The 18,248-nt window shown below is 43.1% G+C and overlaps 1 protein-coding gene across 1 annotated transcript; it reads right to left on the reverse strand.

The window, feature by feature from the left end:
- Positions 1-2,803: 2,803 nt before the first annotated feature.
- LOC101398213 (mammaglobin-A-like) lies at positions 2,804-6,432 on the reverse strand. The gene is made up of 3 exons (XM_014793146.2): positions 6,258-6,432; positions 4,747-4,934; positions 2,804-2,842 (listed from the first exon to the last, which is right to left on the reverse strand). Exons 1-3 carry the CDS (start codon positions 6,430-6,432, stop codon positions 2,804-2,806), a joined length of 402 nt encoding a protein of 133 aa, XP_014648632.2.
- Positions 6,433-18,248: the final 11,816 nt, after the last annotated feature.

The following is an 18,248-nucleotide window of genomic DNA, read 5'->3' on the forward strand; positions in this document are numbered from 1 at the left end:
GTCCCTTGAGCTGAGGCACTGCTCCAGACCTCTGACTCGACAGCACTTCATCCAGTCTTGATTAAGATCCTCAGATCCATCCATACCCGTGACAGGGAATTTTCATCCCACTGGGGAATTCCCAATGTGACATATGTTCCTCTAAACAATGTGCAGAGGTAATCTCCATCAGCCAAGACACTGAGCATTGCGGTGAATGTTCACTTTTTCTCCTTCTAGGTCTTGTCCAAGTTGGGCTTTCCCCCGAGAAAGTCAAAAGTCATCTGTGAAGTTTCCTCTAGACCAGTTGGTGTCTCATCTGTGCTTCCCACTGAGCCAACACTCCAATGGACAGTGATGAGTTCCCCAATGGTCTTCAGGCAGGTGCTGGAATGGGCACCGCATGCCTCAAAGACCCTTTTCATACCTTCTCATCAACCTTAAGCTACTTTGAACGCTTTTTCTGGAGTGTTCATTCCTTGGGCAGATTCAGGACCATTCACCTACATTGCCCTACGTGGTGTTAGGGTCCCTTTTCAACTGCATGGATCTGACACATTTGGCTATGGGCTCTTCCTTGGGAGCCAACCTCCTGTTCTTGGGCCCTCAGCTGCCTGCCACTTGGTGTGGGAGTTCTGGAGCTGCTGCTTCTCTTTCCATCCATCTCCAATATTTCTTTCAGCACTCCAGTCTGCTTGACAGTCTGGCAGTTGCTCTGTCAAAACATTCCACCATCATTCACTTCAACTCTGAAAAGTAATGCAGGCAGAAACCCCCTCTGACTGACACTCTCCACCTATATCATCAGATGAGTGGTGCACCCAGGAAACACACGACCATGTAAACAGGTGCCCTCACTCCCCTGGGGCAGCTCAGTGATGTCCTGAGGCAGACAGAGGCCAAAGAGGTCAAAGTGCTAAGACTGAGAAGGGGGAGGGGCCTTCCTGGGCCTGCCAGATGTAGAGATTTACACCCAATTCTGCACTCCTGGGAAGATATCTCCTTGGAGCTGCCGTTGCTCAGCATCCTGAGGCCTTTCCTCCCTGCCAAGCTGGTGACCAGTCTACTAGAGAATGGGCATTTCAGTGACTGCAGTCCTATTTCTCCTTCTGACTCCCCACTACAGGGCCTTCTGCTGCTCCCTCAAAACATCCACTTCTCACTGGGAAAATATCCACATCCTTCCTCACATGGGCCAGGGCCCATCTCTGAGCAGATGTGAACTTCTGTATATCCTATTGTCCATCTCCAGTTCCTGAATCCAAATCTCTTCCTTTTCCTCTCCTCTCAGGGTCCAAGAGAGAGAGGGTGGACTGAGGTTTTCATTTCTGAGAAGCAGAGAGCCTGAAACTCCTCCCTCCACAGTGGGGATGCACCAATAGCACCAAGAACTGAGCATAGCCCATGAGTTCTTAGTAAATAATAGTGTGTGTGTGTGTGTGTGTGTGTGTGTGTGTAATATGTGGGAATTCTAAGGTGTGGGTCCCGGGAAACGGTCCATTTACCTGGGTCTAATGGCGTCATGGATCCTGAGGCATTTTGGAGAAGGGGAGGGGAGGGCCTCATTGTGACTTTTGTGAGTCTTGGGTAATTTTGGCCACTTCTTCATAAAAACATATTAAATATTATATCTTACAACTGCATTGGTATAAAGATGAATATACCTCACACTGGTTCATTGGTATATATTTATTATTATTATAGTCACTTTTGGTTAATATTTTTAAAGAAATTATAACGCTTTTGTGGAACACTGAAGGTATTGTGTGCCTAATGTATTATGCCTGGTGGAAGAGCCAGCCCTGGTGGGAGCTGAATTGTCCTGAGAAACGGTCAGGGGTCTTCCTGGGTGAGAGGACAGCCCTGGAAGGAAGAGGGTCCTGTTGAGATGTGAGCAGAAGGGGTGGCACAAACTTATCATTGGTGACAGGATTGTGGGCATTGATAAAGTAGGGAGAGCTCAGGTTCAATGACATCTTGCTTGCTTTGCTTTATCCCTACAGAACACACATATTTCCCTCAACCTTCATTGCTTTGTGGGTCATTGCGGGAATGAGTGAATGGGCCACATTGCCATTTGCAGGGACAGGACTAGGGGGCATCACACAGTTTAAGGGGGCACCAAAAATCTCAGTAATTAGGGTACATAATATTTTAATAAAATATTTTTAAAAATAAAAATTAATGTCATATATCAAATTTTAAAATCAAGACAGGATTCACCCCTGCTTTGCACGAGTCCCCTCCCTGGCTGGCTCTGTTCCCGGCCCTGCACCCTTGGGTCAGGGACAGAGAGAGCCAGGAGAGGAGCCTCGCCATGGCACGCAGGGCTCAGAGTGGAGATGAAGACTGTGGTGGATCAGGAACCTGAGCAGGACCCAACCAGCAGAACCTCAGCGCCTGAGGACATCAGAGACAGTCCTGGGGGAGACGGGGTGATGAGGGAGGAAAGTCACTTTTCCAGAGCGAGGATCAAGGTCGGGCTACAGATGGGAAGGAGCAAGGGCTTTTCAGATTCTTCAGTCCCTCACCCATGAGTTCTTAATGAATAACTGTGTGTGTGTGTGTGTGTGCGTGCACGCGCGCGCACACACAGGTGTGATATATGAGGCTCTCTAAAGCCTCCATTTTAATCAGGTAACAAAAAAAGAACTTTAGGATTGCAGATACTTTATCGAAATAAAATGTAAATGAGGTTTCAACAATTGTCTTGCAGTTTGTAGATCAAAAGACAAAAAAGAAAGAAAAATTGTGGTTTATAGCAATCGATGGTTGGTTTCTGACCATTCCCTGTAGTCCTCTGAGCCAAGGGTCTTGTGGAAAGTTAATACAGAGCACACCAAGGACTGTTGTAAATTATGTGCTGGAAAACAAACACAAAAGACATCACTTAGATTTTCAATTCTTTCTTACAAAGTAAAATTCTGAAAAACAAACATTTCTTCCCTTTGTTTTCATGGGTTTGTCCACACACATCTGACATCCAAGAAAGTTAGTGCTGGAAGTAGCACTAACTATGAAGAAGGGGATCTTTTTTGCTAATTGCTCCTGCAAGTGAGGGGCTTCATGACAATCAGATGTTTTCTACTTTGATATAAAATACGTGTGTGTCCCACACATCTATGGTCAGCTAATCTTTGACAAAGGAGCCAAGAACGTACAATGGGGAAAAGAAAGTCTCTTCAACAAATGGTGTTGGGAAAACTGGATAGCCACATGCAAAAAAATGAAAGTAGACCCTTACCTTACACCATACACAAAAATTAACTCCAAATGGATTAAAGACTTGAATGTAAGACCTGAAACTATGACACTTCTAGAAGAAAACATAGGCAGTACGCTCTTCCACATCGGTCTTAGCAACATCTTTTCAAACACCACATCTGACCGGGCAAGAGAAACAATAGAAAAAATAAACAAATGGGACTACATCAAACTAAAAAGCTTCTGCACAGCAAAGGAAACCATCAACAAAACGAAAAGACAACCTAACAATTGGGAGAAGATATTTGCAAACCATACATCTGATAAGGGCTTAATCTCCAAAATATATAAAGAACTCATGCATCTCAACAACAGAAAAACTACCAACCCAATTAAAAAATGGGCAAAAGACCTGAACAGACATTTCTCCAAAGAAGATATACAGATGGCCAACAGACACATGAAAAGATGTTCAAAATCACTAACTATCAGGGAAATGCAAATCAAAACTACAATGAGATATCACCTCACGCCCGTCAGAATGGTTATAATTAACAAGACAGGAAACAACATGTGTTGGAGAGGATGTGAAGAGAAGGGAACTCTCATACACTGCTGGTGGGAGTGCAAACTGGTGCAACCACTATGGAAAACAGTATGGAGATTCCTCAAAAAATCAAGGATAGAACTACCATATGATCCAGCTATTCCACTGCTGGGTATTTATCCAAAGAACTTGAAAACACCAATTTGCAAAGGTACATGCACCCCTGTGTTCATTGCAGGGTTATTCACGATAGCCAAGACTTGGAAGCAACCTAAGTGCCCATCAAGGGACGAATGGATAAAGAAGCTGTGGTATATATACACAATGGAATACTACTCAGCCATAAGAAATGATGAAATCCAGGCATTTGTGACAACATGGATGGACATTGAGGGTATAATGCAAAGTGAAATAAGTCAGAGGGAGAAGGTCAAATACCGTATGATTTCCTTCATTAAGTAGTAGATAATAACAACAATAAACAAACACATAGGGACAGAGATTGGATTGGTGGTTACCAGAGGGAAGGGGGGAGGGAGGAGGGTGAAAGGGATAATTCGGTACATGTGTGTGGTGATGGGTTGTAATTAGTATTTTGGTGGTGAACATGATGTAGTCCATGCAGAAATAGAAGTACAATGATGTACACCTGAAATTTTTACAATGTTATAAACCAATGTTACTGCAATAAACAAAAAATTAAAAAAAAAATACGTGTGTGTGAGTGTGTGTGTGAACTGGGGAGCTGAGAGTTAGGTAAGAGTTTTCACGAGCGATCCTTTCCTTCTTTTGTCCTTTTCAATCATTCACTAAAGATTCCACAAAGTGAAGAGGCAAATCAGCACTGGGGCCTTGATGGCTTTCTTGGTCTCAAAGTCATCAGACTCACCACAGTTAAATTCTCTAAGATAAAATAAGGCATGTTCACCGTTGATCTGTCATAATTAGTGACAAACTTAGAGCCTGCTTGTCCCTGTCCAGTGGTTTAAAAGCACATAAGAAAAAACTGAAATTACCATCATCTCTCTGAAATTGGTCAGAGTTTCATTTGACTGGTTGAGAAAACATTGCTTGAATTCCTCTCCAGCCTTTGCAGTGGCCTCATCTGATATGAACTCTTGAAGAGCTGCTAGATATTCAGTCATGGACAGTTCAGGATTAATTGTCTTTTCAACCACATCCTTGAGAAGTTGGCAGCCGGAACCTGGGAGGAAAGCATGCAAAAGTGGGCTCAATTATGGAAGTATGAACCCTTTTTGGAGCATCACTATGATGTTTGTCATCTTCTTACATGCAGTAGAGACATGCATTCAGACAGATTATGGTGAATGATCTTGAGTTCTCATCCCTAGGAGAGTAAATTCAGGATCTGGGATTTCCTTTAAACCCTAAAACATCTCCCTTCCACCACCTTCCTGTCTCCACAACCCAGAGCCCAACATTATGCAACCATGATTAAGGACGACGCTCAAGAAATGAGGTGCTCTGACTTAGTGCAACATATTAAATATTATCTGATCTTTTTTTGTTCAGAGTCATGTGATGCTTCACTATTATCATTCAGAGCATCAAGTAGGATTTCCCACTATTGTAGATGTATTTGGTCTAGAATATTGTCCATTAGCTCTGTTGACACTAATTATTTTCTGCAAAAAAATAGCACACAAATAGAATTCTTGCTCATGAAGTGATCTGTTTTGGCTATTTGAGTTTCATAGGGGAATGTGCTCTGGAATTGGATTCAAGAGCCGGGTTTTACTGTTGGTTCTTCAATTTTCTATTTAGTTGACCTCGAACTTATCACCTTTAACACATCTGCACCTACTTCAGGAACAAATGAGGTGAGATATTAAAACAGGTTGGTTAACTCAACAAAGCACACTATTATTGAAGATCAGATTCTGGCTGCCAGGGCATTTTCCTCCCTCTGGATCTTCATTGCTAGAAGGAAACCTCCAGAAAGTGTGAGTTCTCCCCAGTTAGCATTGATCATGAAGAGACTGGGAGCAAGGGGTACCCCAGTAGGCTCAAATCAACTCTGCAGATGTGTGAAGAGTGGACCCCCCACTTGATGCAGGACACTGGGTCACACCTGTAGCCCGAGACTTTTCTCCTGGAAGGTTTCCTATTTCCTTCCACATTTAAGGAAACTCCATGAGTACCTCTTTTAGGAAACCCAGCTTGATGCAAATGACAGGGGGCCATCAAAGCATATGTTTCCCTTGTCCCACAGAAATGCCTAATTCTAATATTCAATCCCCAAACGCCTCCTGGTTTTCATGGTACCTGTGATGATGGTGATCTGTCCTGAATGGCATGAGATGCTACATGCAGCTCCATGGCGGAGGCACAGCCCATGAGGAAACTACCTTAATTTTCTGGAATTAATGATAATCCTTTGGGCTATTACACCCAGACACTTTATGCTGGGGCTGTCCTGTACCGGGGTTTGGGGACCAGGAATTCTTCCATAGGGGCCCTGACAACAACCTTTAGCCCAAGGCCTGCCTTCCCTGTCATTGCTCACCTGCATAGCAGTAGAGGGGGAGGGCCACCAGCATGAGGACTGTCACCAGCTTCATGGTGGAGGCAGCCATTGTTGGCTGGTCTCTGATGTGGCAGGAATGAAGGAACTCAATCTGGAGGGGAGTGCCAAGAACTCCTCCTTTTGTTCTCCTGGTCACTGCCTTAATTCCTCCCATTAATGAGGGAATGAGTCACGTGGTGAACCTGGCACTGGACCAGGAAAGGACAGCGAGACTCAGCCAGAACCCAGCCAGCCTGTGCTCTGTGTGCTGAAACCAAAGAAGCAGAGCCTTTTGGACCCCAAACAATTTTGGAAATGCAATAATGATACATAACTTTAGATGAAATTAATGCAAAGGTACTTTCTAAATAATAAAGCAAATTACACCATCGTGAGCCTGTGTTGTCACCCTTGTGCTTTTTATTACTGTGGCAGTCATTATCCCCTCTTTCTCTTCATCTTCCTTTTCTTTCTCTTCTCCTTCAAGGTACAAAAAACATATCCTGTGAGTCTGTTCCTGCTGATTTACCAAACGCCTAGGTTCAATGCAATACCACAGACCTCCTCCAGGAGGCAGACTTCTCTCACCCACAAACACTCACTCAGGTGCTTGAAGTTCGGGAAATATTAATGGCACCTCTCTGAAGGTTGTTTTTACAAATAATATCTCATTTAGTTAACTCAATTTCATAAATTCATTGTATTATAAATCTATGAATTAATTTTCTTTTAGTTTTTGTGAGCTGTTTAGAATCTTTCTACCATTGAAAGGATGACATGAAGAAGTAGAATAACTGATTGCTTGGGGGAGGTAGGGCTGAATGGTGGAATGGTGAGGAGATCTGGGCTCATGCAGGTGTGGGTTTGAATCTTGGATGCAACACCTAATCATGAAGTGTCCTTGGGCAAGTTAAAGTGCTGGTCATTCTGAGCTTCCTCTTCCTCCTTTCTAAAATGGGCATAAATGATACCATGCCTGGTGTTGTAAGGATGACAGACACTCTATGTAAAGAGCCTATCACAGGGCTGTAAACAGGGTAATCATGAAAAAATGGGAGGTTTTATCCATCCACTCACCCACCCATCCATCCATCCGTTGGTCTGTCCATCCATCTGTCCAACCATCCGTCCATGCATCCATCCATCCATCCACCCATCCATCCATCCACCCATCCATCCACCTATCCAATCATCCATCCATCCGTCCATCCATCCATCCATCTGTCCATTGTTTAACAATAACCATGAGCTTCTTCTATGACTGGGCCCTGTGCTCTGTGCCACAGACTGAGCTGTAGGAACACGTTAGAAGAGGACCTCGCTCTGTGGAGCTCACCTCTTACCAGGGAGGCAACAAAGAACCCTACAATTGAGTGAGTGATATTGGACAGTGACTGTGCAAAGAACAGCAACACAACCCCCAGGGGCAGCATCCTGCATGGAGGTCCAGGCAAAGCTATACGAGGAAGGACTTTTAATCTTGGATGAGTGGATGCTGATGTCCAGGGGAAAATGTGGGGAAGAGTGTTTTAGGCAGAGGGAACAGCATGTACAGGGCCCTGAGAGCAGATGGTACTTGGCAAGGTAAGGAAAGTGTTCCTTTTGGTGCCAAGAGAGGGACAGGACAGCCTCACTGATAGAAAAGCCACATCAGTCTAAGTAGGGATGATATGAAGGTTATGGAAACAGCAGAAACGAAGTTGGCTTATGTTAAAAAAAAAAAAATGTATCAGAGAGCCAGAGAGATGAGTCAATAGTTAATTACCCGTGAATGTATTATTTGCTGTCTGGATTATTTGGGACATCTTTGTTTCTGTCCTTCACTGGGGCATAACTTGCCAAGAATAAAACTGATTTGGCAAGATGCTAGAAACAGAGAAGTTTATGTTCTCACGTGTGTACTTTCATGCAGTTGACATTTGCTGGCGATTTTCATTCCAAAGGCAAGTGAAAGATTTTAATAATGAAATGGGATAATGTTTCTTTCATCAGGATTAATGGGGACTCTGCCTGGGGCCCCAGTTCTTATGGGTCTGCCATGTCACCTGCTGGGACTCTGGACCCTTCAAGGTTTCTTACTCAGCAAAAAAATTCCCACCCACGTCATGCACACATTGCCCACAATAAAGAGATGTGTTTTCTTTACCTCCCTGTTCTCTCCATACAACTGATGATGATCATCTCAGGTGACTCAAAAAACAATAACGTGGCTCAGAAAAGACTACTTTGGAGGTCAGCATTTACAGGGAGAAATAGAAGAAACCAAAAAATCAGAATGCTTGTGTTGCTGCCCTGATTTTTCTCTTCCCAAAAGAAACTTTGACTCAGGTCCCCAAATTAAGTTCCGAAATTAAGGAGTGAAATGGCCTTCAGTTTTAATGTTTGTGGGACACTTATTGATCACCTAGTATGATAAACCATGGTGCAAAGGTAAATTATTCAGATTTTACCTGGAATGAGCTAGTGTCTTCGGGGAGAGATAAAGCATGCGGTAAGAAGGAATTATATTTGGCCTGTCCTTGGGGTCATAGAAGCCCTGAGATATGCTTACACTAATATTTTGGTGATTTGAGGCCTTGCACACTTAATAAAAGCAATAACATTCAGTGAGAGCCATTTTGTCTCAGTGGCACATGCATTGGCACAAAAGCCTACAAAAGAGTTATTTTGAAATTGAGATGATCTAAATTTTTTTTAAATTGTAGATTACTGATATCAGCCCCACATTACTGGGGTAAGAGATGTTACATTTCTTCTTTTTCACTCATTCTGTAAAACTGCCCCTCACTTCTAGGGCTGTTGGGACATTTACCTCAGGCATGTTCTTTGGAGGTGAACCTCTTATTCCTTAAGATCATGCCAAAGTCTAGACCATGGGTGGAGAGGTATTACCCACGACAGAAACTTTAGGAAATGCTCTGGTCTTGGGGACATCTTGGTTGTCAGTGAGATGTCCATTGTCCAAGTCATCCAGACCATTCCTAGACCAGGCGCCTTCCTTGCCTTCAGCCAAGCCTGGTGTGGAGATTTCACAGCTCTGTCTCTTTGTACAGTGGGAATGATCCTAGGATTGATATGAGGCCTGAATGTGTTACAACATGTAAGTTCTCAGAACAGGGCTGGGCACAGGGCAGGTGCTATCTACATGTCAGCTGCCAGTGATTAATTTTATAAAATTGAGAAAGGTGATTTGATAAACCTTGAAGGACTACTAGGACCATTATAGACCCCTGAAGACTCTGCTTCTACTTTACGTTTTCTAAAAGATCTAGAGATCATCACATTCTGATCTGAGGTTAAAGTCCTAAGTTTGAAAATAAAGCACTGTATTTGATCCATGCTTTTTTGGTATTTTTCTGATTCCTTCTTAGAAGAGTTTTATTGGGATATAATTTACATATAACTTCTTCTCAAACATATTCTGCATTCTGTTGGCATAGGCGTCTGCTCAATACCCAGGACCAGCCCATGTTTACCTGTTTTCAAAATTTCTGCTTGAGGCCCACAGTTTCTGCTTGAGGCCTTTGCTCCCCTCTCCCACCGTCCTTACCTCAGTCCCACTGAATTGAAACTCCTTATTCATTCCCGACGCCATATCAAAGACAGCCCACTTCTTGTGCCCTTTCCTGGCCCTTGAATCTCTAGAGATCTCTTTCTTCCCAGGACCCTGTGGCTTTCCATGTGCAGCTCTCTCCTGACATCCCAGGACCTGATCCCATGGCCCTTTCGTCCATGTTCATGCTCCTTGAGGGCACAGCCTGTGCACCTCTGCTCTTTGTGTGACAATAGTCAATCTGTAGCTGCTTAATTTATTGTGTATAACTGCTTCACAGGACAGATTTTGAATTTTTACAAAGAATTCACTGATTATACTTCATGTTTTATCATTAGGTCTATTTAGAAAAATAAGCTCATTTAAATTTGAATCTTTAGTAAAGGCAGGGATCAAACCCAACACTAAAATCAGACATCAGTGTGACACCACCTTCTTTCTGTTCCCGGATGAGGACTTTGGGGTCACAATAGGGAGGGGGCAGGTGAAGAGAGGAGGAAGTTGGAGCCCGTGCATCAGGGACTGGGCCACCTGGGTCTCCTTGTTCCCCAAATATAACCAATATCTTGATCCAATCTAAACCGGATCCATCAATTGACTTGGGTCAGTGAGCCGGATCTGGAAGCTGAGGAAGGATCAGGTCAGCCCCAGGTAATCCTCCTTGGCTCATTCACCAAAACCCTGAACTTTACACAACTCGACATTTCTATAAAATGTGTGGTTAAATATTTAATCCCCTACTACTGTGACAGGTCATATGGTTCATTATATAACTACACCATTATCTTCTCTCTTTGTTAGTAATTTTCCCTCCACTGCATTCCCACATTTTCTTGCTAACCATTGGCATCCACAGTTGTGAACCTCTGGCATTACAAGGGGTGTGTGGGGACCTAATATAAAGTATTTCCACTGCTAGAGCAGTGATTCTCATCTGAGGCTGATTTACTCCCTCCTCCTACCCACTCCTGTGGGCAATGTCTGTGTCTAGAGACGTTTGTGGTGTCTCTGTAGAATGGGTAGTTTCCTATTGGCATCACGTGGGTAGAGACCAAGGATGCTGCTAAACAACCTGCGATGTTCAGGACATCCGCTCAAGAAAGAATTCTTCACCCTCTAATGTCAGTAAAGCCATGGTTGAGATACCATGTCATAGAGAAACATCTAAAAGCATTTGCCCCTGTGGTGAAAGGTCAGTAGTGTGAGGTAGCCTCTCCCGGTGGACAGTGAGTGGAGCTCTAGTGCAGACAGAGGCCGGCAGGAGTGTGGGCATCTGTATCCTCTAGTGTGCAGAGCTCAGCTTCATGGCCATGCCTCTGCTCGGATGCTTCCCACACTTTCTCTGTTCTGTCATCCTCTTCTACTTTGTCCTTCAAGATCCAACTCAGCATCACTTCCTCACAAAGTCTCCCTTCCTGGAGAATGCCAGCTCATAAGGGCTTTGTTCTTCCATGAATATCTTTGGGCCTCTAATTTCTGTGGCAGAATCTCATTCTCAGTGATAAACCTTATATCTCTTCTCAGTTCTCACTCATATGTCTTGTCATTTAACATAATAATTAGTTCCTTGAGGAAATTCATTAATTCTTTCAACAAAATACATTGAATTTCTCCTAAGTTTGGTGCAGTGTAGTTTCCAAGTTGACCTCAGATAATTTGCAGCATCATAACCTATTTTTTGCCAGTTTTTGTCCCCAACCATTTTTTTGCCCTTTTTCTTCTATCCTGTTCTTCCTTTTAATTTCTGTGTTACAACTTCCTCTATTTTCCAAAATTTTTACTTTAAAATAGTGATATAGGAGTGTTATTCAAAAGGAAAATATTGAAAAACAGCTCCAGTGAGAAGCACTAGACTCCTGTTCATTCCTATCTACACCATGTTGTCTCATACTTATCTATAACTTCTTTCACTGTGTTGCCTGGTATTGACATGTTCTAAATATTGTTTTTTACAGTTCTGTACTGATTCATCTATAAACATTTATGTTATATCCTGTTTTACCGGATTCCATGCCTTATCTTTCTTCATTTTCTCCTTTTGGGTAGAGCATATACTCTGATACTGTCTGAGAAAAAGCTCATTGGAGATAAAACTTCTGAAGACTTTCACTCTGGAATATCTTTATTTCTTCATGCTTAAATGATAGTTAACTGCATATAGAATTGTATTTGTGTGCAATTATAAGTTGGAGCTTCTGAATTTTTAGTGTTACTCTTGTGTCTTCCAGTCTTGCGTTGATTCAATTTTTATCCCCCATCCTTGAACGTGACTTAGTGTTTCTTTCTGAAAGGAAGACTTTTCTTTAGGATGACGTTCCAAAAAGTCACAGAAATGTGTTTCGATATGGGAAGTGAGTGGGCTATTCAATTTCATATACTTTATTTGTTTTTAAGTTTTTGGTGAGGAATATCAGCCCTGAGCTAATATCCATTGCCAATCCTCCTCTTTTTGCTTGAGGAAGACTGTCCCTGCGCTAACATCTGTGCTCAACTTCCTCTACTTTTTATATGTGGGATACTGCCACAGCATGCCTTGATGAGTGGTGTGTAGGTCTGCGCTGGAATCTGAAACCCTGGCCACTGAAGCAGAGCATGCAAACTTAACCACTATGCCACTGGGTCGGCCCCCTATGCTTTATTTCTATGGAATTTTCTTATAGTATTTCTTTGGTGGTTTTCTTCCTACCATGATCTCCCTCATTCTGGAATCTTATTAGTTGGACATGGTGGATGGATGCTTTAACATTCTTTTCTTTTCCCTCATATTTCTTTATCTTTTCCACTATATTTACACTACCATTGTTCCACTATTTTATTTTGTCTTCCAACTCCTTTATTATTTTTTTTCAGCTGTCACATTTTCAGTTTTTCAGAGCTCCTTTTTGTACTTTGAACATTTACTAAGCCACGAAGAGAATAAGAGATCTTAGTAATCTGGGCTTTTTGAAGCCCCGTGAAGGTGTTTCATGAGATAAAGTTCTGCCTGGCCCAGAAAACGTGGACCAGTTCTAAAAGAGAATGAGTCAGTTCAGAAATTTCTTATCTTCTTGTCCATCTCCTTTTCTTATGCCCTAACAAGGTCAGAAACTGTAGTAGCTGGGAGAGAAAAAGTAGAAGTAAAGGAGAGAAAGCAAGGAGAAGGCTTAATTTTGAATCAATGCAGTTTTAATTATTTTACAGGCCTGAATATTCTAATTTCTGAATGGAGACATTGAGCTTCATATCACAGGAAATGGAAGTCATTGAAGGTTTGCGTTAAGTGAGCTTGTGACAAAACCAGAGCTTTGTGTTCAGAATGTTGACCTTGTTATAGAGAGTGAGATGGCTGCAGGGAGAAGACACTTGAGGAGGAGAGCCCAAACAGAGCATGACAGGACTTGTCCAGGGGAGAACGAGAGGCCTCGAGGGATAAAGTCAGGACTCTGCATGAGTCAATCCTTTGCACTTGGTTAAACTCAGTCTGCGAGTTTGAACCAAAGTTTCTTAAAACCTAGTGATATCTTCAACAGAGAAAAATCCCGGAGGCAAATCAGAGTTTGCACCAGACATAATTAGATTTTGAGGTGCCAACAGCTCTGGGAGAGCATGTCCAGTGAGGATGGAAATACAGGCCATGCTCCCATTGCAGTCATCTTTCTGCTGCATTGCAGAGAGCTCAGCCCTTGGAGCCTTTCTGTGTTTGGTAAAATATACATAACATCAAATTTACCATTGTTACCATATTTAAGTGTACAATTCAGTGGCATTATGTTCATTCACAATGCTGTAGCCACTGTCCATTTCCAGAAACTCGTCGTCATCACAAACAGAAAGTCTATACCCATTACACAGTTACTAACCTTCTCTCCTCCCAACTCCAGCCTTTGGAGTCTTGCATTATCCCACCTCACACTCTTTTTTTTTAAAATGTTTTATTTATTTATTGCCATTTTTTTTTTTTACTGAGGAAGATTCACCCTGAGCTAACCTCATTTGCCAATCTTCCTCTTTTTTTTCCCTTGCTTGAGGAAGATTCTCCCTGAGTTAACATCGGTGCCAATCTTCCTCTATTTTGTATGTGGGGCACTGCCACAGCATGGCCACGGACAAGTGGGGTAGGTCCACGCCCGGGAACCGAACGTGAGCCGTTGAAGTGGAGCATGTGAAACTTAACCACTAGGCCACGGAGCTGGCCCCTTACCTCATACTCTTAAACCCAGCTTGTGAAGGAAAATCTTACTCTATGGGACCCTAAGTTTATTAGTTGATGAAGTGAAACTGATTGATCTGCAGTTCCCAGATATGAAGAACTACAGAGGTAGCCAAGGAAAGGTCTCAAGGTGACCTCCTTGGTGATGCTGGGGGTTCTCTGACTCATGTGGAGAGTCTCATCCTCCTCCCTATTCACTGAGTAGCTGCCTCTGTAGGAGGTGGAGGTGAGGAAACAGAAACTGCATGGGTTCTACTTGCAGAGATAGCAATATATATGGGGCCTGGGCATCACTTGCTTTTGAAATCTTCCCAGCTGATTCTAACACAGAGTCCGCTGTGTAGGACATTCTTCATCCCCACAGTCAGTGGTGGGGACATCTTTTACCTTCCTGGAGAGTATTAAGGACTATGTGAGACAGCACAGGTAAACTTCCAGGATAATGTCCAGATCATAGGAGTGCTCAATGAGTGTAAACTCTGTGTTTTAGAAATAATAATAATGGTTGATAATATTTGTTGTTTTATATAATTAATTTATGCAATAAATGTTCAAAACAACTCCGTAATATGAATATTATATCACAAAGATAAAGTGATAATGGAGGGAGGTGTATGCCTGTCTGTGTGCACATTTGTGTGTCTGTGTGCATGTGACTGTGTGTTTGTGTGTGTGTCTGTCTGATTGTGTATGTGTGTGGGTTTGTGTGTGTGTGTGTAAAAATATGTATCTCTGTGTGTACAGTGGAGTGTAAAGTGTGTATCTTTGTCAAAGGTTTATTTTAGAATGTAAGAGTCAGAGAGGACTTTAGAGAGGAGGAGATGTGAAATGGACCCTACAGATAAGATGTCAGCTGTCCTGTGCAGGGAAGGATATGGAGGCAAAGGGGACACCACATGCCCTGGTGCAAGGGTGTGACTCAACAGGATGCATAAGCTAATGACGTATAAACCATGATGGCTGAGCACAGAATCCTTTGTGAACAGGAAGATGAGGTCGGGGGGTGCCCAGGGACGGGGTCTTGGAAGTCCTTGTGTGCAGCACCAATGGAGGGACTGGATCCTCCAGAAGTGATTCCGATCTGGGTTTCTCAGGCTGTTGCAAGATCTCCATGAATCCTTGTGTCCACCAAGCACAGTATGTAGACTGAATATGAAATGTGTTTCACAAAGTAAGGACTAATTTAAGTGTACATATTTCTTGATGTGAATAAACATACACATTTATTGTGAAAGCATTGTTGATAATTGTTAATAGTGGATAGCTATTATCTTCTATTTCTCAATCAAGAGATTGTGTAAAAATACCTACTACATGTAATTTGAGAGTGAGTTTAGGATTAATAATAAGTTCTCTTACTTGAAACATTTGGAAACATGTCGCCACTAGGATTTTAGGGTTATTGAAGTGAGATTAGGATCATATTTTGATTTTAAGAGGGTCACTTTGGCATCCATGAGGGCAGTGTACTGCAGGAAGGTATCTCAGAGGCCAGGAGACCATTTAGGAAACTTTTGCACAAGCCGGGAAAGACTAGGACTGGACTGTGATGATGGCTGTGGGGATAGAAAGGAGGAGATGCTCAGAAGTGATGCTATGGCAGTGGAGGGGGCAGAACTTAGCGGACTCTTAGATGTTAGGTGGGAAATGAGATGTACTAAGCTCAGAAAACTCCTCCAAAATATGCACATCCTGATTCCTGGAACTTGTAATGTTATTCTTCTTTGGCAATAAGGACTTTGCATATGTGATAAAGTTACAATTTTTTTTTTTTGGTGAGGAAGATTAGCCCTGAGCTAACATCTATTGACAATCTTCCTCTTTTTGCTGAGGAACATTGGTCCTGGGCTAACATCCGTGCCCGTCTTCCTCTACTTTATATGTGGGACACTTGCCGCAGCATGGCTTGATAAGCGATGCGTAGGTCCATGCTCAGGACTTGAACCTGCGAACCCTGGGCCACCAAAGCGGAGCGTGCGAACTCAACCACTATGCCACTGCGCCTGCCCCAAAGTTACAGATTTTGAGATGCGGAGATTGTCCTGAATTTTCTGGTGTCCTCTAAATGCAATCTCATATATTTTATATGAAGGAGGCAAAGGGAGGTTAGACACACTCAGAAAGGGAGAAGGCAATGTTATCTCATGGGGTAGAGATTGGAGTGATGTGGCCACAATCCAGGAATGCCATCAGCCATCAAAGCTGGAAGCAGCTATGAGATTTTCATCTCCACTTTCCAAAAGGAGCAATGATTTTGATTGCTGATACAATGATTTTGGCAGGGTGTTAGAGATTTTGGACTTCTGTCCTCCAAACTTTGAGAAAAGAAGCTGATTTAAGCCACCAAGTGTGTGGTAGAGTGTTATAGCAGCCACTGGAAACTAATCTAGAGCCTGTGATATATCCATATTTCCCGAGTCCAATGCCTTATTGGGTGGTGGGTGCATTAGCCAGGATGGAGGGGCGCATATGGAAGAGGAGTAGGTTTCGAATAGACAGTCTGTTAAATCTTGTATATTTCTTCAGAAATAACTGTGGAGTGCTTGAATGGAGGTGTCCATATGGCTGCTGGATGCTTGTTTCTGGATATCTTGGAGAATTTGAAGGAGGAAACATCAGCCTGAGGTGTTGACGAGTGGTACAGACATCGATGAGCCGTGTGAGTGAGTGCACACAGTAAGAAAGAGTTAACTGAAATTGAACCCTGGATAGTCACTATAAATTGTGAGGTAGATGAAAACAAATTACACTGAACAGTTCACAGGACTGAAACCACAGTGAAGGGAAGAGGACCTAGCAGGTTGGTTGTGGTTATGATGAGGACAAAATATTAGTTATGCTGCAGGTTGGGAACAACATGGCTGGGCAGACAGGCTGCAGGTGTCCCTTGATACAAGACCAGTAGCAGGAACATTTTATTATTTTTTACCCTTAACCATCCTTTCCACTCATGGCCGTGTGAATGGGAAATCTGTAAAGTCATGCAGGATGATTCATGACAGAATATTTCCTCTTGTGATCCCTGCACCTCAGGCTGCCATGGGTAACTGGATGTTGAGTCTCTGAAATTTACTAGTGACAACATCCAATGGCCACTTCATGATGAAAACCATTCAACTTGAGGCCAGAGACTGTTGGATAATGACAAGACAGGTAGAAAAGTGCAGGGCAAGTGATTTATTGAAGCAAGATGTTGAAACCTTTACATTTCCCAGGAAAGATCAGGTAATCATTGAAAGACAGAGGTACTACTGTATAAGATTTGGTAAATTTGTGAAGTCTGTGAGACTACACTTCAAGAATACTTTCCCCTGAAACAGAAAAAGAAAGAAAGAAATGGGAGGTCAGTCATGCTGCTTCTGGAGATGACACGTTAACACAGACTGTTGTTCACCCCAAGATGTCAATGAAATTTCAGCCAACAAAAGGAAAATGGAAGATACCGGGCAGGATCCCAGTGTGCAGGTAAACAAAACAGACCTGTGACAGTTGCAACCAATGATGCAAGTAAGGAAAGCACCATTTCCACAGTCCAGCAAATAAACCCTGATGTGACCCAAGAGTAGGACTCAGGTTTCTATGGAAGGAGAAGGATGAAGAGTTGGACAGAGCAGCCCAGGATCTTTCCTCTGATGTCCCAGGACAGAGGACTCTAGTTTTTCACTCTAAGGGGGACACAGCGTTGAGAGATCAGGAGAGAGGTGGGAGAGGACTTGGGAAGTACTGCTTTCAGGAGATTCCCAGCCTCAGGGTGTGGAAATTCAACCTGATGGCACATGGACTTCTCAGCACTGAGAATCCAGCTTCTACAGGCATTTGCACCTGAACCTCGTGACCCAAATCCAGTGATAGATGGGCTGAGAGATACCTTTAACTACCTAATTTCTTAATAAAGACATCATTTAAGTGTTTCACCTTCAAATGTGGCTGCAGGAGATGTAACAAGGACGGTCTCTGCCCACTGGCTGTGATAAGGAGGAGAGTTGTAGTTGAGGAGTGGAAAAGTGGGTGGAGGTGCAAGAAGTGGGTCTCAGCTCTGCAGGAGCTGGCAGAGAACCCTGCCAAGACCCCCGCCATCCTGGCAGAGAGCTGGGGCTAGTTCCCTCCCTCCCATGGGTCTCCCCACTGAATGTTCCCAACACTCCCCATGAGATTCCACAGGGACTGTGTCCACTGGGTGAGGGAACTAACCCTCAGGAAAGCTTCCTGGCAGGGAGGAAGCAGTGCTTTGGCCCTTCAACATCACTGC

The sequence above is a fragment of the Ceratotherium simum genome, chromosome 34 (genome assembly GCF_057802395.1).
Source record: "Ceratotherium simum simum isolate JZ-2026a chromosome 34, ASM5780239v1, whole genome shotgun sequence".
Taxonomy (NCBI): Eukaryota; Metazoa; Chordata; class Mammalia; order Perissodactyla; family Rhinocerotidae; genus Ceratotherium; species Ceratotherium simum.

What these genes read in the sequence shown, in the direction of transcription:
- LOC101398213 (XM_014793146.2), bottom strand. Translation starts at nt 6,432, where the DNA reads ATGGGAGGAATTAAGGCAGTGACCAGGAGAACAAAAGGAGGAGTTCTT. An exon ending in CCCCCTCTACTGCTATGCAG is followed by an intron (nt 4,935 to 6,257) that starts GTGAGCAATGAC and finishes CTTTCCTCCCAG; the next exon opens with GTTCCGGCTGCCAACTTCTC. An exon ending in CCAATTTCAGAGAGATGATG is followed by an intron (nt 2,843 to 4,746) that starts GTAATTTCAGTT and finishes TTTGTTTTCCAG; the next exon opens with CACATAATTTACAACAGTCC.